This window comes from Orcinus orca, chromosome 1 (genome assembly GCF_937001465.1).
Source record: "Orcinus orca chromosome 1, mOrcOrc1.1, whole genome shotgun sequence".
Taxonomy (NCBI): domain Eukaryota; kingdom Metazoa; phylum Chordata; class Mammalia; order Artiodactyla; family Delphinidae; genus Orcinus; species Orcinus orca.
In genome coordinates, this window is record NC_064559.1 from 174,512,004 (window position 1) to 174,539,125 (window position 27,122).

General features: G+C 43.7%; 1 protein-coding gene across 8 annotated transcripts in view; it reads right to left on the reverse strand.

Annotated features, from left to right (window-relative positions):
* Positions 1-24,289, reverse strand: part of NSUN4 (NOP2/Sun RNA methyltransferase 4) — a 37,383-nt gene extending 13,094 nt beyond the window's left edge. Inside the window, exons 1-6 of one of the 8 annotated variants that reach the window (XM_049709491.1) lie at positions 23,139-23,157; positions 20,642-20,752; positions 19,792-20,135; positions 15,389-15,543; positions 12,000-12,160; positions 10,141-10,224 (exon numbers count right to left, since the gene is read on the reverse strand). In XM_049709491.1, coding sequence (XP_049565448.1) covers positions 10,141-10,224; positions 12,000-12,160; positions 15,389-15,543; positions 19,792-20,081 — 690 coding nt within the window. In that variant the 5' untranslated portion in view covers positions 20,082-20,135; positions 20,642-20,752; positions 23,139-23,157. Of the gene's footprint in view, positions 1-10,140; positions 10,225-11,999; positions 12,161-15,388; positions 15,544-19,791; positions 20,136-20,212; positions 20,286-20,641; positions 20,986-21,035; positions 21,205-23,138; positions 23,244-24,017 lie in introns of those variants that run through there. The other 7 variants (XM_049709495.1, XM_049709487.1, XM_049709497.1 and 4 more) reach the window with 7 other exon arrangements.
* Between the last annotated feature and the right edge of the window lie 2,833 nt (positions 24,290-27,122).

Sequence of the window (27,122 nt, forward strand, 5' to 3'; positions counted from 1 at the left end):
CTGGGATGTTTAGAAACCACACGATAGAAGAAATTAATACCTTCTGTTTCCAGGAACGTAGTAAACTAGATATCTTGAAACCCTTGTGATACAAAATATCTAAACATAAAATATATTTTTAAGGGCTTCCCTGGTGGCACAGTGGTTGAGAGTCCGCCTGCCGATGCCGGGGACACGGGTTCGTGCCCCAGTCCGGGAAGATCCCGCATGCCACGGAGCGGCTGGGCCCGTGAGCCATGGCCGCTGAGCCTGCGTGTCCGGAGCCTGTGCTCCGCAACGGGAGAGGCCACAACAGTGAGAGGCCCGCGTACCAGAAAAAAAAAAAATATATATATATATATATATTTTTTTAATACTTTTAAATGCATAGCTCATAGAAAATTAGAGAAATTCTCAGAAGCCAAAGAAAAACCAGGAGCACAAATCCAGGGAGGGATTCCAGAGCTGAAGTCGATGCCTTCTATTTTTTTTATCTTTTTTAATTGAAGTATAGTTCACTTACAATGTTGTATTAGTTTCCGGTATATAGTGAAGTGATTCAGTAAATATATATATTTACACGTATATATTATATATATTATTTTTCAGATTCTTTTCTTTGTACTTTATTACAAGATACTGAATACAGTTCCCTGTGCTATAGGGAGCTATATTCCCTATAGCACACTTCCCACTAGGCCACCAGGGAACTCCCAGGACCTTGTTGTTTATCTGTTTTATATACAGTAGTTTGTACCTGCTAATCCTAAAACTCCTAATTTAACCCTCCCCCTTCCCCTCTGGTAACCATAAGTTTGTCTTCTATGTCTGTGAGTCTGTTTCTGTTTTGTGAGTAAGTTCATTCGTATCTTTTTTTTAGGTTCCACATGTAAGTGATCTGTGATATTTGTCTGTCTCTGTCTGACTTACTTTATTTAGTATGATAATCTCTAGGTCCATCCATGTTGCTGCAAAAGGCATTATTTCATTCTTTTTTGTGGCTGAGTAGTATTCCACTGTATATATGTACTGCATCTTCTTTATCCATTCATCTGTCAATAGACATTTAGATTGCTTCCAAGTCTTGGCCCTTGTAAATAATACTGCTATGAACATGGGGGTGCATGTATCTCTTTGAATTATAGTTTTGTCTGGACATATGTCAAGGAGTGGGATAGCTGCATCATATGGCAACTCTATTTTTAGTTTTCTGAGAAACCTCCATACCATTTTCCATAGTGGCTGCACCAATTTACATTCCCACCAACCGTGTAGGAGGGTTCTCTTTTCTCCACACCCTCTCCAGTGTTTATTATTTATAGACTTTTTGATGAATGCCATTCTGACTGATGTGAGGTGATACCACATTGTAGTATTTTTTTTTATTTTTTATTTTTGGCTGCATTGGGTCTTCACTGCTGTGCGTGGGCTTTCTCTAGCTGCAGCAAGTGGGGGCTGCTCTTCATTGCGCCGCACGGGCTTCTCATTGTGGTGGCTTCTTTGTTGCAGAGCACAGGTGCTAGGTGTGCAGGCTTCAGTAGTTGTGGCACACAGGCTCAGTAGTTGTGACTCGCAGGCTCTAGAGCACAGGCTCAGTAGTTGTGGCACACAGGCTTAGTTGCTCCATAGCATGTGGGATCTTCCTGGACCAGGGATTGAACCCATGTCCCCTGCATTGGCAGGCAGATTCTTTCTATTTATTTATTTATCTATCTATCTATCTTTGGCTGCGTTGGGTCTTCATTGCTGCACGCAGGCTTTCTCTAGTTGCAGTGAGTGGGGGCTGCTCTTCATTGAGATGTGTGGGCTTCTCACTGCCTCACTGCCGTGGCTTCTCTTGTTGCAGAGCACGGGCTCTAGGCACATGGGTTTCAGTAGTTGCGGCACACAGCCTCAGTAGTTGTGGCTTGCGGGCTCTAGAGAACAGGCTCAGTAGTTGTGGTACACAGGCTTAGTTGCTCTGCGGCATGTGGGATCTTCCTGGACCGGGGCTTGAACCCGTGTCCCCTGCATTGGCAGGTGGATTCTTAACCACTGCACCACCAGGGAAGTCCCAGCAGGCAGATTCTTAACCACTGTGCCACCAGGGAAGTCCCCACGTTGTAGTTTTCATTTGCATTTCTCCAATAATTAGCAATGTTGATCATCTTTTCATGTGCCCATTGGAGGTGCCTTCTATCTTTTATCAATCCCTAGTAACCCAAACCCTTGGAGGGCAGAAAACTGGGCACTTGAGGTACAGAATTGGAATGGAAATCCACAGAAAAGTCAAAATCCTTAAAGGGCTACATGCTCAATCAAAGTATGAACTAGGGGGGAAAAAATCAGCCACAATGGGACTTCCCTGGCAGTCCAGTGGTTAAGACTCTGTGCGTCCAATGCAGGGGGCACAGGTTCAATCCCTGGATGGGGAACTAAGATCCCACATGCCACGTGGCACAGCCAAAAAAAGAAAAATCAGACACAATGGAAGACAAGAGAACTTGTCTGTTTTGGCTTTAACTCCAGGCAAAAAGAAAAAAAAGTCTCCCTGAGAATTTGTAACCACTCAGATAGGAGGTTCAAACTCATGATGCCTGCATGATCCAGAAAATTCCCTGTAGAGCAATAAATGGTCCTGGATTGAGCAATCCTCCAAACACCTATCTTTTTTTTTTTTTTTTTTGCGGTACGCGGGCCTCTCACTGCTGTGGCCTCTCCCGTTGCGGAGCACAGGCTCTGGACGCGCAGGCTCAGCGGCCATGGCTCACGGGCCCAGCCGCTCCGTGGCATGTGGGATCTTCCCGGACCGGGGCACGAACCCGTGTCCCCTGCATCGGCAGGCGGACTCTCAACCACTGCGCAACCAGGGAAGCCCACCAGGGCTCTTTTAATTAACTAGGCAATGATCATAAGCTGACAATAAACAAAATCAGGCTTTACACTTCTAGTAAAAGCAGAATAGCTTGTAAACCAATGCTCCTGGTGGAACAATTAGAAATGCTTGACAAAATATTTAAAATATCTATCTGAAATCATTAGAGATCTACTAAAGAACCAAGAACTGAGGGGCTAAGATCCTAGAGAGGATAAAGTACAGGTAGGTAAGCCAGAAGCATTCAGCTCTACTGTGACAAATAAGGGGTTGAGAAGATGAACAGAACTTTCAGCAGTCTTATAGAACTGTGGGGACAAAAACTGGAGTTCAGAGTCCACACCAAGGAGTAGAGGGTCCTAGTAAAGAAACACCTCATGCCTTGAGCTAGAGCGCTGAAATTAAATACCCTACGTATAAAGGTAAACTGGAAAAAGAACAGCCCTCACAAACTCCAGCTTTGAATCAGCCTAATTTCTGGCTGAATTAAGATGATCTGCTCTGATGTTAACTGTCAGCCTTAGGAAAATCAAATCCTTTCCAGAAGAAGATATCTAGAGCCTCAGATTATCCCTGCAATTCTTCACAAAAAATGTCTGGCATTCTAACAAAAAAATCACTAATACCAGGAGATAAAACCAAATGACCAAAAACCAAGAGAAAAAACAGATCATAGAAGCTGACCCATGAGATCCAAATACTAGAATTATCATAGTATTTGAAAAAATCATGCGTATGTTCAAGAAGTTAGATGAAAAGACATAAAATTTTATCATTTCTAATTTCTACAGAACTAGAATTTTTTTTAAACAATCAGCTGGAAATTCTAAAACTGGAAAATATAATAACTGAAATCAAGAACTCAATAGATGCAGTGAGAATATAGTTACTGCAGCCACTATGGACAACAGTATGGTGGTTCCTCAAAAAATTAAAAATAGAACTATCATATCATCCAGAAATTCTACTTCTAGGTATTTACCTGAAGATAACAAAAACTTTACTTTGAAAAGATATCTGCACCCCCACGATCACTGCACCATTATTTACAATAGCCAAGACATGGAAACAACCTAAGTGCCCATCAACAGATGAATAAATAAAGAAAATGTGGAATATATATACAATGGAATATTACTGAGCCATAAAAGAGAAGGAAATTCTTCCATTTGAGACAATATGGATGGACCTTGAGGGCATTATGCTAAGTGAAATAAGTCAGACAGAGAAAGACAAATACTGTGTGATCTCACTTATATGCAAAATGTAAAAAAAAAAAAAAGAAAGAAAGAAAGAGCTAGTAGATACAGAGAACAGAGTAGTGGTTACCTGAGGCAGGGAGTGGAAGGTGGGCACAATGGGTGAAGGTGATTAAAAGGTACAAACTTCCAGTTATAAAACAAATAAGTCCTGGGGATATAATGTACAACATGATCACTATAGTTAGCAATACTGTATTATATATTTGAAAGTTGCTAAGAGAGTAGATTTTAAAAGTTCTCAGAAGTTCCCTGGTGGCCTATTGGTTAGGATTCCGAGCTTTCACGCTATAGCCCAGGTTCAGTCCCTGGTCAGGGAACTGAGATCCCACAAGCTGCGTGGTGCAGCCAAAAAAAAAGGTTCTCATGATAAGAAAAAAATTTGTGGGACTTCCCTGGTGGTCCAGTGGTTAAGACTGCACGCTTCCATTGCAGGGGGCATGGGTTCAATCCCTGGTCAGGGAACTAAGATCCCACAGGCCGCATGGCAGCCAAAAAAAAAGAAAAATATTTGTTAACTATGTGTGGTGATAAATGTTAATTAACTAAACTTATTGTGATAATCATCTCACAATATATACGTATATCAAATCATTATGTTGTACACCTAAAACTAATACAATATTAACATGTATGTCAATTATTTCTCAATTTTTAAAAAGACCTCAACAGATGTATTTAACAGCTTATTAGACACAGGTAAGAAAGGACTGGTGAATCAGGTCAAACACGACATCCAGATTGAATCATGATGGAAAAAAGAGAAATACAGGAAAGAATATAACACTTATATGGGACATGATGAAAAAGCCTAACATACATGTAATTAAAGTCCCAAAATTATGAGAAAAAAATGAAACAGAAAATTATATGAAGAGATAATGACTGAGAATTTTCTAAAACTGATGAGAAAATCAAACCACAGATTCAGGAAGCACTATGAACCCCAGGCAGGAGATATACACACCACCTTTAAAGGAGTTTTTTTTTTTTTTGAGGTGGGGGCATGCCTCATGGCTTGTGGGATTTTATTTCTCTGACCAAGGACTGAACCCAGGCCCCGGCAGTGAAAGCACTGAGTTCTAAACACTGGACTGCCAGGAAATTCCCCTCAAGAAGTTTTAATAAGACTTATAGTTGACTTCTCAACAGAAACAATGAATAGCAAAATAAATAAGATCTTCAGGGACTTCCCTCGTGGTCCAGTGGCTAAGACTCCATGCTCCCAATGCAGGGGGCCCAGGTTCAATCCCTGGTCAGGGAACTAGATCCCATATGCTGCAACTAAAGATCCCGCACACCACAACAAATATCCCACGTGCCTCAACTAAGACCCAGTGCAGCCAAATAAATAAATAAATATTTAAAAAAATAAAAAAACAAGACCTTCAAAATGCTAAAAGGAAACAATTACCAATATAGAATTCTATGTCCAGTGAAATTATCTTTCAAATATGGTTTTTAGACTCAATGTAATTCCTGGCAAAAGCCCTGAAAGTCTTGTTGTGTAAATTGACAAAATTTATGAGAATACAAAAGAACCAAGAAGAGCCAAGAGAAATTCAAAGATAAAGTTAGAGGATTTAGTATACCAGATATTAAAGACTTATTATAAAGCCACAGCAATGAAGACAGTATAGTTTCTTGAAAAGAAAGATAAATAGGCCAATAGAACAGAACAGAGTCCAGAAACAAACCCACATATATATGGATACTTGATTTATGACAAAGGTGACAAGGCAGAGCTGTGGAAAATGAATAATCTCTTCAATAATTGATACTGGGTCAACTAAATACCATTTTTAGTATCCTAACTTTGTTCACTACACATAAAAATCAGTTCCAACTGGACTGTAAATCTAAGTGACAAAGGTAAAACAAAAATGTTTCTAGGGCTTCCCTGGTGGCACAGTGGTTGAGAGTCCGCCTGCCAATGCAGGGAACATGGGTTCGTGCCCCGGTCCAGGAAGATCCCACATGCCGTGGAGCAGCTGGGCCCGTGAGCCATGGCCGCTGAGCCTGCACGTCCGGAGCCTGTGCTCCGCAACGGGAGAGGCCACAACAGTGAGAGGTCCGTGTACCACAAAAAAAAAAAAAAAAAAAAATGTTTCTAGAAGGTAGTACTGGAATATCTTTATTACCTTAGGGTAGGCAAAGGTATCTTAAATAAGACCTAATGTGAAGAAAAGGGAACCCTCCTACACTGTTGGTGGGAATGTAAATTGGTACAGCCATTACAGAAAACAGTACAGAGGTTCCTCAAAAAACTAAAATAGAGTTGCCGTATGATCCAGCTATCCCACTCCTGGGCATATATCCAGACAAAACTATAATTCAAAGAGATACATGCACCCCTATGTTCCTAGCAGCACTATTCACAAGAGCCAAGACAAGGAAACAACTTAAATGTCCACTGACACATGAATGGATAAAGAAGATGTGGTACACATATATAATAGTATACTATTCAGCCACAAAAAAGAATGAAATAATGCCATTTGCAGCAACATGGATGGACCTAAAGATTATCATACTAAGTGAAGTAAGTCAGAAAGAGAAAGACAAATACCATATGATATCACTTATATGTGGAATCTAAAATATGACACAAATGAACTTATATACAAAATAGAAACAGATTCACAGACATAGAGAACAGACTTGTGGTTGCCAAAGGGGAGAGGGGTTGGGGGAGGGATGGATTGGGAGTTTGGGATTAGCAGGCGCAAACTATTATATATAGAAATAACCCAGGAAACTATATTCAATATCCTGTGATAAGCTATAATGGAAAAGAATGTGAAAAAGACTGTATATATATTTGTATAACTGAATCACTGTGCTGTACAGCAGAAATTAACACAACACTGTAAATCAACTATACTTCAATAAAATAAATTAAAAAAAAATAAGACCCAAAAGCATTAACCATTGTGACAAATTAGACTACATTAAGAACTTCTGTTTCATCCTAAGAGGGTGAAAAGATAAGTTACAGAGCGGAAGAAGATATTTATAATACATATATATAAAGGACTCATATCCAGAATACATAAAGGAACACTCACACATTAAAAAGAGACAAACAAGGGGACTTCCCTGGTAGTCCAGTGGTTAAGAGTCCACCTTCCAATGCAGGCAACACAGGTTCAATCCCTGGTCAGGGAACTAAGATCCCACATGCCATGGAGCAACTAAGCCCGTGCACCACAACTAGAGCCCGTGTGCTGCAACTACAGGGACCACACGCTCTGGAGCCCACGCCACAACTACTGAGCCCGCGAGCTCTGGAGCCCACGTGCAACAACTAGAGAGAAGCCCGCATGCCTCAACGAAGAGCCCATGTGCCACAATGAAAGATCCCGCGTGCTGCAACTGAGACCCGACGCAACCAAAAATAAATAAATAAATAAGAAGTAAATCCTTAAAGACAGACAGGGAATTCCCTGGTGGTCCAGTGGTTAGGACTCCACACTTTCACTGCTGAGGGAATGTGAGGGAATGGGTTCAAACCCTGGTCAGGGAACTAAGATTCCACAAGCCCCATGGTGCGGCCAAATAAAGAAATAAAATAAAAAATAAAAAGTAAATAAAATTCAGAAGTAAATAAATAAAAATAGACAGACACATTAAAAAGAGACAGATAATAGGAAAAACAGGCAAAAGACTTGAATTCTCACTTCAAAAACAAATAGCCAATCAACACATGAAAAGGTGTCCAAACTCATTAGTCATCAGTGAAACAAAAATTAACATCACAATGCAAATACCATTATACGCCCATCAAAATGGCTAAAGTGAGGAAAAAATAGTGTATATATATACACACACACACACACACACACACACACACACACATATATTTTTTTTGGCCGCATCACACAGCATGCGGGACACAGGATATTAGTTTCCCGACCAGAGATCAAACCCGTGCCCCCTGCAGTGGAAGCACAGAGTCTTAACCACTGGACCACCAGGGAAGTCCCAAAATAGTATATGTTGATAAGGTTGTGGAACACCAGAAATTTTCATGCACTGTAGGTAGGAATGTAAACTCGCACAATCACTTGGAAAACTTTGACAGTAGTGACTAAAACTGAACATATACATACTCTATGACTCAGAAATTCAACAGAAATGTGTACATAGTGCAACAAAACACATTTACAGGAATGATCACAGCAGTGTTGTTTGTAATAGCCCCAAACTGGAAGTGACTCAAATGTCTCTTACGAATAGACTAGACTATAAATTCTGTATATACACCATAATATATAATACAGCAACAATGAATAAACCACTGCCAGGGGCAACAACATGGATGAATCTCACAAACATAATGAGAGAAAAAAGTCAGACAAGAGTACATAGTATATGATTACATTTATGTGAAGTACATCCATGGTTTTAGAAGTCAGAATAGTGATCACCTCTAGGAAGACAGAAAGGGGCATAAGAGAGTTTCTGGGATGCTGGTAGTATCATACTTCTTGAAAGGGTAGTAATAATATATTTCACTATAAGATCATTCTTTAAGCAGTATATTGATGATTTGATCACTTCTGTTATACTCCAACAGAAAAATTGTTAGAAAATTATGAAAGGTGATAAAAATGACCACAAAATTTAAAGGGAGGGCTTCCCTGGTGGCGCAGTGGTTGAGAGTCCGCCTGCCAATGCAGGGGACACGGGTTCGTGCCCCGGTCTGGGAAGATCCCACATGCCGCAGAGCGGCTGGGCCTGTGAGCCATGGTCGCTGAGCCTGCGCATCCGGAGCCTGTGCTCTGCAACGCAATGGGAGAGGCCACAACAGTGAGAGGCCCGCATACCACAAAAAAAAAAAAAAAAATTTTAAAGGGAAACAAGCTTCCTTGAGCAAGTGTTAGCAGAAACAACCACCAGTAGAATTAAACCCCCAAAGAGTTTTCATATTGAAATTATCTAATGTAGAATTAAAATATAAACCTTCCTGGGACTTCCCTGGTGGCACAGTGGTTAAGAATCCACCTGCCAATGCAGGGGACATGGGTTCGAACCCTAATCTGGGAAGATCCTACATGCCACAGAGCAACTAAGCCCATGCGCCACAGCTACTGAGCCTGCGCTCTAGAGCTCGTGAGCCACAACTACTGAAGCCCATGTGCCTAGAGCCCGTGCTCCGCAACAAGAGAAGCCACCGCAATGAGAGGTCTGCGCACCGCAACCAAGAGTAGCCCCCACTCGCACCAACTAGAGAAAGCTTGTGCACAGCAACGAAGACCCAATGCAGCCAAAAATAATTAATTAAATAATTTAAAATATATATATATATATATATATATAAACCTTCCTAAATAAAGTAAAACAAACACAGTAAATAATTTGACAGAGCCAAAACCAAATATATCGTGACAATTGTTTTAAAAGAATAAAATTTACAGATTCGTTCACAAAGCAAAACCCAACTCTATGCAATATATAAGAGACATGTCTAAAAGGAAGTGATTTAACAAGGCTAAATATAAAGAGATGGGTAAAGGTATAACTGCAACACCTATAAAAAGAAAGCTGTGAGTGGGGAGGCAGGTAGGTATCTTGCCATGAAAATGCAGAGCTCTGGCACTCCAGCTGATGGCCAGGTAGAGTTGGGGGAGAGATAGAGTTACCAAGAGTGTATGGAGCCCTGAGATAGTATTCTTCTTTGCATCTAAAGTGCTTCACCCTTGCCTAACACGTAGTATGTGTTACTATGTTATAGTGTGCACAACTATTTGTTCAACAAATAAATTAACAAAGACATCTTCAGGACATTAAAGCTGTTTTCAAATGTCTGAAGCATTTTGATGTGAAATGGGAGGCAGCTCACTGTTCTAAAAGGCATAGCTAGGACCGATGAATGGAAATAATATAATAAGGATTGTGATGATGACAATATTATTAAATGCTTTCTATATACCAGGAGCTATGCTAAATGCATTCTTATTTAATCTTCACATATGTGATAGGCACTACTATTATCCTTATTTTACAGATGAAGAAACTAAAGCTTAAACTGAAAGGTTAACTTGCCCAAACTTCTCTGGCTGATAAGTGATAGAGCCAGGACTCCGCCAGGATCCATACTGCTTGGATCTCCGCAACTAGAGAAAAAACCTGCACACAGCAACAAATGCAGCCAAAAATAAATAAAATAAAATAAATAAATTTTTAAAATTAAAAAATATATATGAAATGACTTTCAACTTCATTCATAACAAAATGCAAATTAGATGCTTCAGTTTGGCAAAAAACAAAAAGTTGGACAACATCAATGGTGGCAGGATATGAGGAAACAGTACTCTTATTCATTACCAGTAGAAATGAAACTGATTTGGCCTCCATAGGGAGTGATTTAGTAACCTCTGTCAATATCCTAAGTACATATAAACTGTTATCCAGCAATTATACTCCAAAAACAAAAACAAAAGCTTGAACTTCAAGGCACATTATTAAATTTAAATAAATACAAAGTTCAGAATAGTAAACATAATATACTACCATTCCTTTTTTTTTTTAAACATCTTTATTGGAGTATAATTGCTTTACAATGTTGTGTTAGTTTCTGCTGTATAACAAAGTGAATCAGCTATATGTATACATATATCCCCATATCCCCTCTCTCTTGTGTCTCCCTCCCACCCCTCCATGTGGTCACAAAGCACGGAGCTGATCTCCCTGTGCGATGCAACTGCTTCCCACTAGGTATCTATTTTACATTTGGTGGTGTATATATGCCAATGCTACTCTCTCACTTCGTCTCAGCTTACCCTTGCCCCTCCCCGTGTCCTCAAGTCCATCCTCTATGTCTGCGTCTTTATTCCTGTCTTGCCCCTAGGTTCATCAGGACCATTTTTTAATTTTCAGATTTCATATATATGAGTTAGCATACGGTATTTGTTTTTCTCTAGCAAAAGGTATTTGTTTTTCTCTTTCTGACTTACTTCACACTGTATGACAGACTCTAGGTCCATCCACCTCACTACAAATAACTCAATTTCGTTTCTTTTTATGACTGAGTAATATTCCATTGTATATATGTGCCACATCTTCTTTATCCATTCACCTGTCGATGGACACTTAGGTTGCTTCCATGTCCTGGCTATTGTAAATAGTGCTGCAATTAACATTGTGGTACATGATTCTTTCTGAATTATGGTTTTCTCAGGGTATATGCCCAGCAGTGGGATTGCTGCGTCGTATGGTAGTTCTACTTTTAGTTTTTTTTTACTTTTAGTTTTTTAAGGAATCTCCGTACTGTTCTCCATAGTGGCTGCACCAATTTACAGTCCCACCAACAGTGTGGGAGGGTTCCCTTTTCTCCACACCCTCTCCTGCATTTATTGTTTGTAGATTTAAAATACACATTTATATTTGTATATACACAAAGAAAATATTTTAAGAGGATACAGTAGAAAATACAGACAATAGTCATCTGGAGGGAGAGGAAGTAGATGGCTGTGAGACAGGAGTAAGAGGGAAACATACTTTTCCCTGGATACCATGCTGTGCCTTCTACATTTTGTACCATGTACTGTATTAATATTCAAAAATAAATAAAATGAGCTTATTCATATTAATTTAATGAGGGTTACTGTGTAACCAAGTGAGTTGCAAAATAAAATAAGCCTAATAATTTTTTTTCCAGTCAGACAGGTTAAAACTCTTTCTGCTAATTGCCTCTAATGAAGATAGTAGCCAGTTATCTAAACTGAGCTAACAATTCTACAGATGGCTGTTTTCACCAAATCACCCACGGGGAGTTGGCCAGGTCCACAGTCAGCCGTACATCCTCAAATATATATGGCTAGATCTTACCCCCTCAGGGCCTGGAGCCAGGATGGGGATGCCAGATTTGGCTAGCTGGATGTCCCAGGTCAGGAATCACTCACCCGGTCATAGATGTCCCCCTCCAGTTCTCCCCACTTCCTTCCATCCCATGATGTGACTCGAACTCGATTCCTATCCCTGACATCTTGAGGCACATAGCTGTGAAGGACCTTCTGTAGTCTGCCTGCTCGTGAAGTGGAGAGATCATTGGCAGCGAGATTGCCTGTGGGAGCATAAATTTTAGGATTGTTCTTTCTACTTCTGTAAAAAATGCCATTGGAATCTTGACAGGGATTGCACTGAATCTACAGACATTTTGGGTAGTATGAACATCTTATGCCCGCAGGAATAAAGCAACTTCAGAGGCCACAGCAAAAGAAAACAACCCACCAGCAATGGTGCTAATGGAGAGTCAGACCAATTCTCAGGCATAGCCAATCAATGCAGACCCCAGGGGCAGGGGCAGGTGGAGGAGAAACGTTTATTACATGCATAGCACAGTACTAGACACTCCGGAGTGGGGGGTTGCAAAGGCAAACACCGACATAGGCCAGAAAGGTTATGTAAATAAATAAAGCAGACCAGGTTAAAACATTTATTTCTAAAGAAATACGTTCTCTCCCACTTTTCTTGAAATATGTGTCTCTCTTCATCTTTGGTAGATACTACACATTATTTACCCAAAATTTACTCTCCTCTTATTCCTTAGTAATAGAACTCCAATTTTATTTGAGGGAGGGGGAAGCAATATTCCCCAAAACACTACATTTCCCAGCCTCTTTTGACAACCAAGTAAGACTATATGACTAAGTTTTGGTCAATGAGTTGTAGGCAGAATTATTGTGTGGGACTTCTGGGAAAATGTTTAAAAGGAGCTGATACAATCAGGAGATGTGCCCCTTTTGTTCAGTCTTTTCTTCCTGCCTGGAATTTGAATGTGATGACTGAAGTTCCAGCAGTCATGAGGACCACGAGGCAATCCTGGGGATGGAAGCCAGCAATAAAATAGGTTGCAAAAAGAAAGAAGAAGTCCAAGTTCCCTAATAATTGTGGAGTCTCCATACCAATCCTGGACTGCCTATATCCCAGCTCTCTGTAAGAGAGAAATAAACATTTCCTCTTTAAGCCAGTTAGTTGAGTTTTCTATTGTATATGACCAAATCTAATCCTAAATGATTCATCATCTTTCTTTCATTTTCCCTTTTGTGATAGACACGAGTTCAAGAAATATCTCACTTTGCTCTTGGCTCTACTATAAGAAATAATATTACTGCAAGCTTAATGATAAATGGCAACTGATACGTGGCCTCAGAGTCAAGGAGTGAAAGGGAGCAGTGGGCACTGTGGCACTGTGGTAAAGAACTAGAGAATACATACCTTATCCAATGGTGAACCAGCTTAGTCTTCCCACAAAGAAATATGTCCCAATTTTTGAGGGCACTCAAAGAAGTCAAAATTGGATTCTCTGCTCAAGAGGAATTTGCAGCAGGGTATCAACTGAGAAAAGAAAAGCTGGGCTCCAGTTCTGGCTCTACCTCCAACTCATGTAAAAGATTCAAGTTATTGGGCTTCCCTGGTGGCGCAGTGGTTGAGAGTCCGCCTGCCGATGCAGGGGACACGGGTTTGTGCCCCGGTCCAGGAAGATCCCACATGCCGCGGAACGGCTGGGCCCGTGAGCCATGGCCGCTGAGCCTGCGCGTCCAGAGCCTGTGCTCTGCAACGGGAGAGGCCACAACAGTGAGAGGCCCACGTACCGCCAAAAAAAAAAAAAAAAAAAGATTCAAATTATTTAATCTCTCTAGAGCTCAATTTCCCCCTCCATAAAATATGAGGGCTGGTCCCTTCTTACCCTGTAATTCCTATCTCCTTGGGATCACAGAGTCATTTGAGTGAGGAACTGGGATAAGGGTGAGGTGTTGGTAATTCAGCATACCTTAGAAAAGCAACTCTCAGTTACTTCTCCTTGGCCCTTCTTCCTCTTCTGAGTGCCAGTCCCTCCTCATCCAAGTAACCCTACCTTATCCATTCCCCCTTCTGATGGATTCTCACAGCACTCAGTCAGATTAACACAGCCCAGTACACAGGCTGGGCTCCCTTGAATTGGACCCATTAAACCATATCAACATTTCTTCTCCATTCTCTCTGGACTTCCAGAGCTGGTGATCAAATGTGGTACCTCTCTGAATCACCTGTAGGACCTACCTTGAGGCTGGAAGCTGACTCAAACTGTGCAAGTTGGCTAATGAGAACTGGAAAAGAAGGATCCAGGCCCAACAAAAAGGCTAGGGCATATGGCAAGTTAAGCCTGGCTGAGCTCCAGGATCAGTGTGAAAAATACAGCCCCTTTGTGGATATTTCTCAAGATAAAAATACTGCCTATTTAAGGCAGGATGTTGGCCAACAGATGGTTGAAGTGAATACTTACAATGTACAAGGCCCAGCCTGGGCTATACTATTGAGTAAGACTTGGGCCTGTCCTCAAGGAATTTATAATCTTGAGGAGGAAGAAGATGCATACCCAGTAAAGCTCTGATGCAAGGCTAATGTTGCAAAGGTGATGCCCATGGTGTGGGAGCACAGGAGACAGAGGCAGCACTTCTCAACTGGCCAGCAGGGATCATGAGGGAAGACTTCCAGGAGGTGGTACACTTGAGCTGAGGCTGGAAAGCTTAAAGGGCATTGACAGGCCAGCTGTGATAAGGTGGGGGTATTCCAGAGAGAATCCATAACATGGCAAAATTGGAGGCTTATTCAGGCAACAAAGAATAGCAGGTTTTGGCAGAAGCACATAAAGCCTGGGGCAGAATGACACAGTAAAGCTATAACGGGGGACTTCCCTGGTGGTGCAGTGGTTAAGAATCCACCTGCCAATGCAGGGGACATGGGTTCGAGCCCTGGTCCAGGAAGATCCCACATGCCTGGAGCAACTAAGCCTGTGCATCACAACTACTGAGCCTGCGCTCTAGAGCCTGTGAGCCACAACAAGAGAAGCCACTGCAGTGAGAAGCCCACTCACCGCAACTAGAGAAAGCCCGTGTGCAGCAACAAAGACTCAACGCAGCCAAAAATAAATAAATTTATTAAAAAATGAAAATAAAGCTATAACAGGCTGCTGCAGCCAGATCTTATCACTTTAGCTGGCAGGCTAAGGAAATGGAACTTAATCTTAGACACAAAGTAAACAGATGCAGAGGGATGAAAGTGTCATGTGGTAGATTAATCAGGGCTCTGTTTTAATCTGCCTTCAGAGACCTTGCTCTGATCACCAGTCTTCCCTGGCCAACTAACAGAGAAAGAGAGAAAATCATTGCAAACAGAAAAAACACACCAGCTTAGCAAGCAAGCACTATTCTACCTGTGACCCAGACCAGAAAGCCCATCATATTTAGTGTGCCCTTGACTGGGTGAGGTCGGGAGCCCTCCCTGCCAAGACACCAGCCCTCTGACTTACGGCAACAGCCAGTCTGAAGCAATGCTAGTGTCTTTCCCCCAGGGGCGGCACACAGGTCAAGCACAGTGTCACCAGGCTGCAGGCCGAGGGCCAGGACAGGCAGCAAGGAGGCAGCATCCATCAGGTAGTAATCCATGACACCCAGGCTGCCAAGCCTAGAAGAGAGGAGACCACCTTAGAGTCAAATTCCAAGTCAGGAGACCCACTGGAAGTCAAGGTCACAAGTCCATGCCCTCAGGGGCTACTGAGCTCTACTCAGCAAAAACTAATTTCTCAGACCCACACTCAGTTGTGTACTTACTCACTCATTCATCTACATAGCAGCCAGAGCAGCCTTTTAAAACATAGATCAACTCACTCTATTTCAGCCACACCAGCCATCTTGCTATTCCTTAATTAAGCCACGCATACTCCTGTCTCAGGCTTTTGTAGTTGTTGTGCTTTTTGCCTACAACACTCTTCCTCCAAATAACCCTCATTTGCTTCCTCACTTCTTTCAGGTCCTCCTCAAAAGTTACCTCATCAAAGAGGCACTGGCATACCCTGACTACTCCAACTAAAAATAGCAGCCCCCTACTCCCATCTATCTATCTTGCATTCTTTTTCTTTAAAGTATTTATTATTCACTTTATATGTATAGGTTTGTGTGTATTTTACCCCTTCTCTCTCTCCCTATTAGAATGAAGGTAGGGACTTTGTCTTGCTTTGTTCATTATAACATCCCCAACACCTGAAACAGTGAATGGCATGTAGTAGGAACTCAGTTTTATTAGGTTACATATTGAGATACAAAGTGCTTTGTGGGTTCAGGAAAGAGTGCCATCCACTGTGCCTGTCAGAGTCAGAGTTACCTGAGTTAGATCTGATGAAGGAATGGGCCTTCATTCGGTTAAAAAAAAAAAGGGAAGAGGAGCATTCCAAGCAGAAGAAAAAAGAAAAAGCAAAGGCACAGATGCATGCAAACTCATAACTTCTTTCAGACACAGTGAGAAATCTGGTGTGTTAGAAATACAAGGTACATTAGATTGAAGTTGGAAAGCAGATAGAGGCCAAGGTGGTAAAAGGTCTTAAACCCTATGCTAAGGAGTTTGGACTATAACCTGTAGGCAGTTACCAAAAGTTTTTAAAGAAAATGACATGGGGGCTTCCCTGGTGGCACAGTGGTTGAGAGTCCGCCTGCCGATGCAGGGGACACGGGTTTGTGCCCCGGTCCGGGAAGATCCCACATGCCGCGGAACGGCTGGGCCCGTGAGCCATGGCCGCTGAGCCTGCGCGTCCAGAGCCTGTGCTCTGCAACGGGAGAGGCCACAACAGTGAGAGGCCCACGTACCGCAAAAAAAAAAAAAAAAAGAAAGAAAATGACATGATTGGCTAGTTAGAGTTTTAGAAAGCTAGGTGGGCTACAAAGAACAAATTAGAAACAGAGACACCAGTGGGAAAGCTGTTACAAGAGTCCAAATGAGAGCTAATAAGGCATGGAGAGAGGCAGCACCCATGTGGGTAGAGAGAGAGGGACAACAGACAGGTTGTTGTCACAGAAGGCCTTCTCACTCCCAACCCACTTGTCATAAGGGCAACTGTGGTGCAGCCATTCAGCCTGAGACACGGTTCAGCGCGGACAGCCTTTGGCGACAGCCTCAAGGAGGCAGAAACTTGGTCCTTGCTGACCTGACAGGAAGGCTCTGGAAGAAAGATGTGACAAGATATAAGACAGAGCACCACTGAGAATCACCTATAAGACCTACAATCCCCAGTCTCGAGGTCATAACACCTCTGGCATTCACAAATGGGCTCAGGCCATGATAGGATATTTTCAAAGTCAAATCACACTTTGTGCCACAACTACTGAGCCTGCACACCACAACTACTGAAGCCTGCGCGCCTAGAGCCTGTGCTCTGCGACAAGAGAAGCCACCGCAATAAGCCTGCGCACCACAAAGAAGAGTAGCCCCTGCTCGCCGCAACTAGAGAAAGCCTGCACGCAGCAACAAAGACCCAACACAGCCAAAAATAAATAAATAAAAAATAAATAAACTTAAAAAAAAAAAAAAAGCAGCACAACAATTTCTCAATTTCAGGAGGTTCCTGGACTCCCTAAATACATCCTTGAACTCCCAAGAGATTAAGATCCCCTTGATTTACAGGGAGTCCATCAAGACAAGAAGGAAAAAAAACTCAAACATAGAGGGCTGCTTCCCCCACTACTCTCCGGATGTCCTCAGGCAACTTAGGAAACCACATGGGTCTTACTCCATTGATCTGCCTAAAGCCAGTGCCTCCAAATTGGTCTCTAATCCTGCTCCCATCTATGCCCTCCTCACAGTGACTAAAATGATCTTCCTGAAGCACAACCTTGATAGGAATAACATCGATTATACTAGATGTTTAATATGCATCATTTCCTTTAATCCTCACCACAACCCTGTGAGGCAGGAGAACCCAGATTCTAGAGCCTGACTGCCTGGATCTCAAATCCAGCCCAGTTGCTCATCAGTTGTGTGACCTTCTGCAAATTACTCAACTTCCTGTGCCTCAGTTTCCTCATCTGTAATAAGAGTACCTATCAGATAGGATTAGTGTAAGAATTAAAGGAAGTAATAGAAGACAAGTACTTAGAACAGTAGCTGGCACAGTGAGCTATACTGTCAGCTATTACTACCATTACTTTCCAGATTATTTTCCTGATAAGGAAACCAAGGCTCAGTTATCCAATGCCACACGTCTAATAAGTGGTGAAGACAGGATCCAAACCTAGGTTTTCTTAACCACTGTACATTATTACCTTTCCTCTACTCAGAAACCGTCTTCAGTGGTTCTCTAGAACAGATGAACGTATTGCAATTACAGCAATATGAATTAAAAGGCACATGTCTGAAGCTGCCCAGACCTGGTAATTCCAGCCATTTATAAGCAACCCTGGACCACCAGGAAAATCCCCTTCCCCCAACCTGAAAGCTCGTGACATTCAAGATTCCCACACATGGCCCCCATGTACTTTTCCAACCTCACCTCTTACTTCTCTTAAGCATGCAGTCTTCCCTCAAACCAGCAGCTAAGACAATTGCAAAAGCCTCCTAATTTACAACTCCATTTCTTGCCCCTCTCCAATCTATTTTCCACACAGCAGCCAGAATGATATTTTAAAAATTCAGATCTGATCATGTTATTCCCCAGCTTAAAACCTTTCATGGCTGGGGCTTCCCTGGATGCCCAGTGATTAAGACTCTGAGCTTCCACTGCAGGGAGCACAGATTCGACCCCTGGTCAGGAAACTAAGATCCTGCATGCCACACAGTGTGGCCAAAAACAAACAAAAAACCAACAACAACAAAACAAACAAACCAACCTTTCATGGCTCCCTCTTCCTTTTAGAGAAAAAGTCCATGATCCCATAAGGCCTGTAAAACCTTCAAAATCTGTCTCTAGCCCTCTTCTGTAGCCTCACATCACTCTCCCATCCCCACTTCCAAGCCACCAGCTTTAATTCCTACTCGGCTTTCAGGTCTTAGCTTAAATTTCACTTCCTCAGCATTAGATCTCCTAACTGTAAGACTTCATAGCATCTTGTACTTTTTTCTGTAGCACTTATCACAACCATAAATAGTTTTTTAAAAGTTATCTCCCTCACTAGGCCGCAAGCTCCATGAGGACTTGTGCACTTAAGAGTGCCTAGCATTTGGCAGACAATAAATATTTGTTGAATGAATGAATCAGTCCTTCAAAGATCAATTCCCACATCCTACAGCTAACACTGAGCTCTCCTTTTCTCAATTTAGCATTTTATTACAGTCTTTTTTCATTCAACTTCATATACATCTGAGCATTGGATAAGATGACTAGAAGGACTCCTTTTTTTTTACCCCAGTCTGGTCTGGTACTAACGTTGTGTCCCTAAGCAAGCCCTATTTCCTAGGCAAGTCCCACCTCTTATTTGGTATCATGAGGTTACTTGTCCTACTCACTATGATGGGGGCAAGTGAGAAAGCAGTTGTAAATAACACATATTTTAACTGGAGAGGATGCTCATGTAAAAAGGTTTTTTGTTTTTTTTCTTACTTAGGCGGTAGAAGTGGGGCACTTAAGCAGGTTCAAAGTGCAGGTTCTGAGGTCAGACTGCCTAGGTCTAAATACTAGCTTCACCACTTACTACCTAAGGGACCTAAAGCAAGTAAGTACCTTAACTTCTCTGCACCTCAGTTTCCTCAAATGTAAAGAAAAACAATAATATTACCCACCTCAGAGGGCTGTTGACAGAACAAAAGGAGATAATGCCCAGCATGTATAAGTACTCAGTAAATATTAGCAATATTAAGATCCCTATTAAACAGGACAGGAGCTGTGCCTCTTCCTGTCTACTTCCAACAGACACTCAGAACAGCCCTAGCCACAGCTCCAGATCCTACCTGGCAGGAGGGAAACGGCTGACATCCCCTCTGGCGAAAGTGAAGCATCGAAGGTTTGGACTGCAGGCCCAGGAGGCAGGGGGTGGAGCTGCAGTTTGGCCATTCTCAGGTTCTGGTTCCCCGTGGAAGATAGCTTCATTCACGAAGTCCCTTGCACTCAGCTGCTCCAGCTCAGCACTCACACGATCCCAGGCAGCAAAGTTATTGACCAGTGCACCATACTTCTGCTCTGAGAGGAGACTGACCCGGATCGATGGCCAAAGATCCCCAAATTGCACACTGTAGGTCATGTCAAAATTCTGCAGAGCCAGTCGAGTGGCAGGAAATTTGGGCTCTGTGGCCGCCTAAAAGAATGAGAACAGGCCTATTGGTCTTCCAGTCTTGCCTCTATCCCCTTACTGCCTGACCCCACCAGTAGTACCTCAGAGCGCTGGGGCAAACGTGGATCTAGTGCCCACTCCTCTTTGCACCCTGTCTTTGCATCCTGCCTCTGCCTGCCAAAGAAGTGTGTGAGAGACAAGCAGTGGGGAACCAGCCTTTCTATCTCAGCGTTGTGAAAGTAAGCTATAGCTCTCACAATAGCATGTGGGGGTCACCAATAAAGAGGATACTCCTTCGAGGCCTTGGAGGGGACTCTTGAGAAGAGTCTACAGCAGGTTGGTAGAAACTATGTAGGCCCTGGGTGAAGCATCAAGCTTAAAAATAGAAGATGTTTTCTTTCTCAACAGTCCTTCCATTTTCTAAAGCACGTTCATGTCTCCTAGTTTAGGTGAGCACCACAAGAGATGGCGCAGTGGGATACAAAAAATATCAACCTTCTACATTTGATGGAGAGATGAGGGTAACTTACCTAAGGTCATGCAGTGACTGACACCACAATGCTCAGAATCACAGGGCTGGGGGTCATTTTGGGAAAGTCCCCAGACTCCAGGAAGGTGGGATGAGGAGAGCTCACAGAAACCTTGAGGCGTGAACAAAAGTGGGGACTTACAGGATGACTGCTATGAGGGTAGCAGAGAGGGGCATGAGTCAGGCTTGAAGAGCACAGAAGTAGACTGAAAGGGAAAAAAGGCCTCAGCTGAGGAGTCCACAAGTTGGTCCTGGTTGCCACAGCTGGGATGCTTGCTATGGCTGGCAGCCCTGTTACTGTCTATGAATTTTGCTTTAGCCTGGATTTTTGGATTTTTGGTCAGAACTCTTTCTCTGCTCTCATTTCTTGTTATGGTGGGGACTCTTGCTCCGACCTTGACTTTTGCTACGGTGGGGACTCTTGCTTCGGCTCCGACTTCTGTTACGGAGGGCACTCTTGATCGGGCCCTGACTTTTGCTATGTTGGGTACTTTCGCTCTGGCTCTGACTTTCAAAAAGTTGAGGACTCCCACTCTGCTCCTGATGTATGCTTTGATGGGTACCATGGCTCCCATTCAGACTTCTACTAAGATGGAAACTCTTTCTTTGACTCCAATTTGTGCTAGGGCTATGGGTACTCTCACTCTGGCTCCAACTTGTGCTTTGGAGGGTGCTCTGGCTGTCACTACTCTGGCATTCACTAACAACAACAGTCGAACTACAGTTGGCATTAGTGCTACAGCTGGAATTCTTGGATGAAGACAAAGGACAGCTGTAGGGGATCTGGGGAGACTCCTTGCGGCAGTCTCGAGAAACCACAGAGTAGACATGGAGGCCACAGGGCATAGTATCAAGATGGCCCCAGGCTCGGGGGGCAATCGGTAAATTTGGGGGGTCAAGGGGTGTTCTCAAAGGGATAAAAGAATAGATATGCATAGAACAAGGAGGCACCACAGGCTGGCGATGAGGTTGGGATGGGCCCCTGGGAGTGCTATAGGTGCCACAGCGGGGCACCACGGGCTGGTTATGACACTGAAGGGGACCTGTGGATTGATTGAGGGAACCAAAGAGTAGGCAGGGATTGCGGCAGGTGGGGGAAACCACAGAATACACATGGGTACTGCAGAGGGGTCCAATGGGGGGTCCTCGGGGGCTGGTCTGAGCATAACTATTGGGTAAGACAGGATCACAAGGAAGGCGAAGGGGAAGGGAAGTGGGGATAACTGTTTTGAGGGTTCTAGGGACCACAGTAGGTGTGGTAGTCCCTTGGGGAAGTTCTTTGGGGCAGGAATTTGAGCAAGTTGTGATGGATGTCACCATACAAGAAGGACCGGAGAGACCAGAAGGGCAGGAGGGAGGTGGAGGAGAGGTGCTGGCCTTAGGCGACATGGGCCGGTCAGGAGGAGTGTGCTGGGTGACCAGGAAGTGACATCTGTGAGGAGCACATGGCTGTTTTAACTCTGAGGATTTGGGAGACTTAGCTTGGGGGCAAACTGGGATAGGGAGAGGGGGTTCCTTATAGCCTCTGCAGTGGGGTGCCTGGAGTGGAGACATAAACTGGTTGCCTGGAGGTGAAGGAAAGAAGGCAGAACAAGGACAGTGGGAGGACAGAGGAAGAGGTGGTTCCTGGGGACAGGGTGGACCAGAAATTGTAGTGCCTGAGGTTATGCAGACATAAGAGCTCCCACCAGTCTCCCAAGAGTAAATGGACTCAAAGCAAGGCTTCCTGGAAACCTGGGACTGGGGCGAGCAAGGAGAGCCAGTACTCCCAGGGGGTAGGCGGATGGCACAGTAAGGGCTCCCAGCAGCAGGTATGCTGGCATCTGGGGGAAGATGGGAATAGTGATAAGAGCCCTCCTGAGGTGAGCTGGGACAAGATGTGCCTGCCTGAGAAGAAAGTGGGGAGCCACAGTAATTTTTCCCAGGAGGGGGGTCAAGCTGTGGTTTAGGTTCACAAGCGTCTGGATGCTTACCGTGGCCATGGTAAAAGCTGCCAGTGGGTGGGGAAGATGTTGGGGAAAGAGGAGGATAATTATAACTCCTCCCTGAGGACCAGGAAGAGAGCAGAGTAGAGGTCATGGGCCCAGTTTCCAAAACCCTGTGAGAAAGGGGTGGGGAAATTATAGGTCTAGTTTCCATGGGCCAGTGAGCATGAGGAGATGAAATTATGAGGCCAGTTCCCAGGGGCCTATGAGTAAGAGGAGGTGAAATTATGGGGCAAGTTCCCTGGGTCCCAGCAGTGATGGAAGGTGAAATCATGGGGCCAGTTTCCAAAGGCACATGAGTGAGGGGAGGGGAGGTCACCGGGTTGGTCACTGGGGCTGAATGGTATCCACCACAGTAACAGCGATAAGTGTGTTGGTCAAAGTAAGGGCCTTGGGGACAGGGACATGGTGTTCTCAGGGGACTGATCCAGCTGCAATAAGGGCTCCACAGACGGGCAAGGGGTGACCCCACAAGGCGGAACCGGTCAACACAAGGACTTGGGGGGGACGAACCCGAGAGGATAGGCTCCCGGCGGTAGGGCCTTCCTAGGAGTGGAGAACAGGGTTCAAAAGAACATCTTCCTGGGCGCAGGGGAGTCTGTGGGGGTGGGGAGAGGGGAGGTGGGGGTGGGGAAGGAATCGCTTGGGGTAGGGCGGGGTGCTGGCCAGTTATGGAAGAAATTCCAGGGCTACAAGTGAGGCCAGAGAAAGGATCTCTGGATAAGTGGGGAGAGCCCATGGGGTGAGAGGAGTCGCTGCACCTTTTGCCTGGGCTTGGGGGAAAGGCCGGGAGGGTGGCTACTGTAACTTCCTGGGCGCCAGAGGCGGCTCGAGGCTGAGAAAGGGGTTGAATCCTTTCCCGGAGGGCAGCGGAAGGAGAGAAGGGGAAGTCGCTATGTCACCTTCCTGGGGTGAGAGAGGCTGGGCTGGAAGGTTTAGGAGGAAAGGAGTATAAGAGGTCATGCGGTGGGGGCGGGGGGGGGGAGGGGAGAGGGAGGAGGAGAAAGGGGGAGGGGGAGGGAGAAAGGGAAGTGGAAGGGTTAGTGGGGGCCCAAGGGAAGGTAACCAAGAGCCGGGAAACAAGAGGCGAGACAGAACTGAAAGAATGAGGACGGAGGTGATGGCGTAACATAGAGGGGCGGAGTCTGGAGTCTGCAGACTTAAGAGGAAAAGCCGAAGACTTGTGACGAAATAAAAGGGCGGACAGAGGCGATGACGTTACAGATGTGAGAGGGAGGGGCCTAGTCACGCCCCCTGAGGGGCGGGGGAAAGGAGGCCCAAGGCGTTCCAGAGGCGCTGGAGTAGCGAGCCTAACTGAGGGCGCGGGAAGTGGGAGGGCTGGAGAAGTTTCCCGAGGGATGGTGGCGAGACACTGCTGTCACGGGACCTTACCCATTTCTTCTTATGTCGTTGTCTCCGCGGGACTGTCATGAAGTCCGCACGCTTCAGCATGTCCCGCACACCTCTCCCTACCAGCGCAGCCATGTCTGCGTGCGCCGCCGGGTAGTTCCGACCGGAACCGCAAAGGGAGACGCGCAGGTTCCGGAGAGTTGGTGCGCCCCAGTACGGACGAAAAGGGGAGAGAGTTAACGGCTCTTTCCTGGGGCTCTGCCCACCGATACGTCGCAGATGCAAACCCAGCCCAGCGTAGGGATCTTTTGAGGGTCTGGAAAAGAAGAATTTTTCGCAGAGAGTGGTGGCTCCGTTTGGATGCTTGTACAGGCTCTGTAAAGTCCCGTAACCCAGTTGGGGGATCAGGGAGGACTGGTAGCTGACAGTTGAGTACTGAAGGAGGTAGGCAAAATGGAGCGAGAAGAGCCTTTTAGGCAGAAGTACAGAGAGACATCCTGAGGTAGAGAAAAACGAGGCTAGACTTCTAGGCAGAGGCGGTTTTATAGTGAAGCTAATTAAGCTTAAGTTTCAGGACCTGTCATTTGCACTGCCCTTTTCAAGGCTCGTACCTAATTTTTGTATTATTTTTCTTAAAGAGGGTCTCCCAAATTTTTTAAGCTTCCACAGAACTTGACTCCACCACAGGAGCCAGTGGAAAGGAGGGTCATTATCAGATAATTGTTTTTAAAAATGAACATCTGATAGCCAGCGATCGGAGTAGGTGGGAGTAGGGCAGGGAGATCAGATGAGAGAAGACCATGGTCTGGATTAGTGTGGTGGCAGTGAAGATGGAGAGAAGAAGATGGATTCCCCTTATAGTTCAGAGAAAGAAGTACAGGACTTTTTGACTGACTGACCCTATCTACACTAGTATATACTACACCACCAGTCAATAGCTGTCCTCTTACTCTGCTTTTATTCTTCTGACTTATTATCACCTGATATGTATTTATTTTCTTATAGTGTGCTAAATAATAATTTTCAAAAGGTTAAAAACATTACTTATAAAAATATAAAATGAACACATGCCAAAGATTTTATTCATCATAATAAACTGCTTATCCATTATTATCCTAAATAATGAGGGAACCAGTGAGATGGTAAGACTTGTTCAAATGAGAATTTGAGTTTCAGAGATTTAGATTATCAGCCAAAGGAATGCTGAAATGAATTTGCTAATAGTTGCAAAAACATTAATATCCTATTAAGCAATAAACTATAATGTTGGGGATTATCTTTTACCAGAGAGAATTAAATTCCATCTCTACTGGACAAAAATTCATTTGCATTTCTATGGATAGGAATTATTTGCATTGCTCTCAGACAAGGTTTGCATTGCCATCAGTTTTCTACAAGTTAACCTCTACCCCTATAAAGTTGTAAGATAGCCTAGTAAATGTAAAGTCAATCAAAGGTATACCCCAGCACTACAATGAAAGATCACCCAGTAATCCTCTTCTGCCCATTTACAAGTTCTGGACAATTTTTCTGGATTTGTCTCCCCTCACTAGCATGTAATATTTAAAGAGGAAGGATTTTGTTTGATTCATTGTTGAATTATCATCACCTAGAACTGTATATGATACATTGTTGGCTCTCAATAAATATTTATTGAATGAGGGAGTGAAAAATGAGAAAGTGGGGATGTGAATGTAAATTTCTTTGAGAAGTTTGTTACAGGGACCTAGCAGTTGTAAGGTGGAGGGAGGTACATGTATAGAGAAAGGCCTTTTTTTAAAAAAAGCTCAGCGTTTCCCTGGTTGGCACAGTGGCTAAGAATCCACCTGCCAATGCAGGAGACAGGGGTTCAAGCCCTGGTCGGGGAAGATCCCACATGCCACGGAGCAACTAAGCCCGTGCGCCACAACTACTGAAGCCCGTGCACCACAGCTACTCAATCCACTTGCCTAGAGCCCGTGCTCCGCAACAAGAGAAGCCACCACAATAAGAAGCCTGCGCACTGCAACAAAGAGTAGCCCCTGCTCACCACAACTAAAGCCCGCGCACAGCAACAAAGACCCAATGCAGCCAAAAATAAATAAATGAAATAAATCTATAAAAAAACAAAAATAAAAAGCTCATTGTAATAACCTATATGGGAAAAGAATCTGAAAAAGAATGGATATATGTATAACTAAGTCACTTTGCCGTACACCTGAAACTAACACAACATTGTAAATCAACTCTAATATAAAATAAAAATTAAATTAAAAAAAAAAGCCATTTAGGGCTTCCCTGGTGGCGCAGTGGTTGAGAGTGCGCCTGCCAATGCAGGGGACACGGATTCGTGCCCCGGTCCGGGAAGACCCCACATGCCGCGGAGCGGCTGGGCCCATGAGCCATGGCCATTGAGCCTGCGCGTCCGGAGCCCGTGCTCCGCAACGGGAGAGGCCACAACAGTGAGAGGCCTGCGTACCGCAAAAAAAAAAAAAAAAAAAAAAAAAAAAAAGACATTAAAATCCAGATAAGGATCCAATGAAGAAAGATTCAATATACTAGAGAGGAGGTATCCCAGACACACCTGTTTTCAAAGGCTTACACCAAACATGGAGTGTCAGAACCACAGCCACAATCTCCCTGGGAAGGGGCCCTTCCCACTCCAAACCTCAGTTTACCCATATAGAAATTGGAGGAACAAGGGAGAGAGGGTTGGACTACATCAGTGATTCTCAAATGTTTTGGTCTTGGGACCTCTTTAAAATCTTAAAAATTACTGAGAATTATTGAGATGTTTATTTTGTCTATCAATATTTACCAGCTTAGAAATTAAAACAGAAATTTTTAAAAATATTTATTCATTAAAAATAATAATAAGCCCATTACATGCTAACATAAATATCTTTATGAAAAATAATTGTATTTCCCTAAAAGAAATTTAGTCAGAAGAGTGGCATTGTTTTACAAATCTCTTGCAAATTCATGTCTGGCTTAATAAAACTAGATTCTCAGATATTCTTCTTCAATGTGTTGTAATATGTTGTTCTAGTTGAAGTATATGTAGAAAATCCAGCCTCACACAGATATGTAGTTAGAAAAGAGAGGGGTATTTTTATAGCCTTTATAGGTAACTGAGTATTCTTTGATACTACATCAAAATTTGTCAAG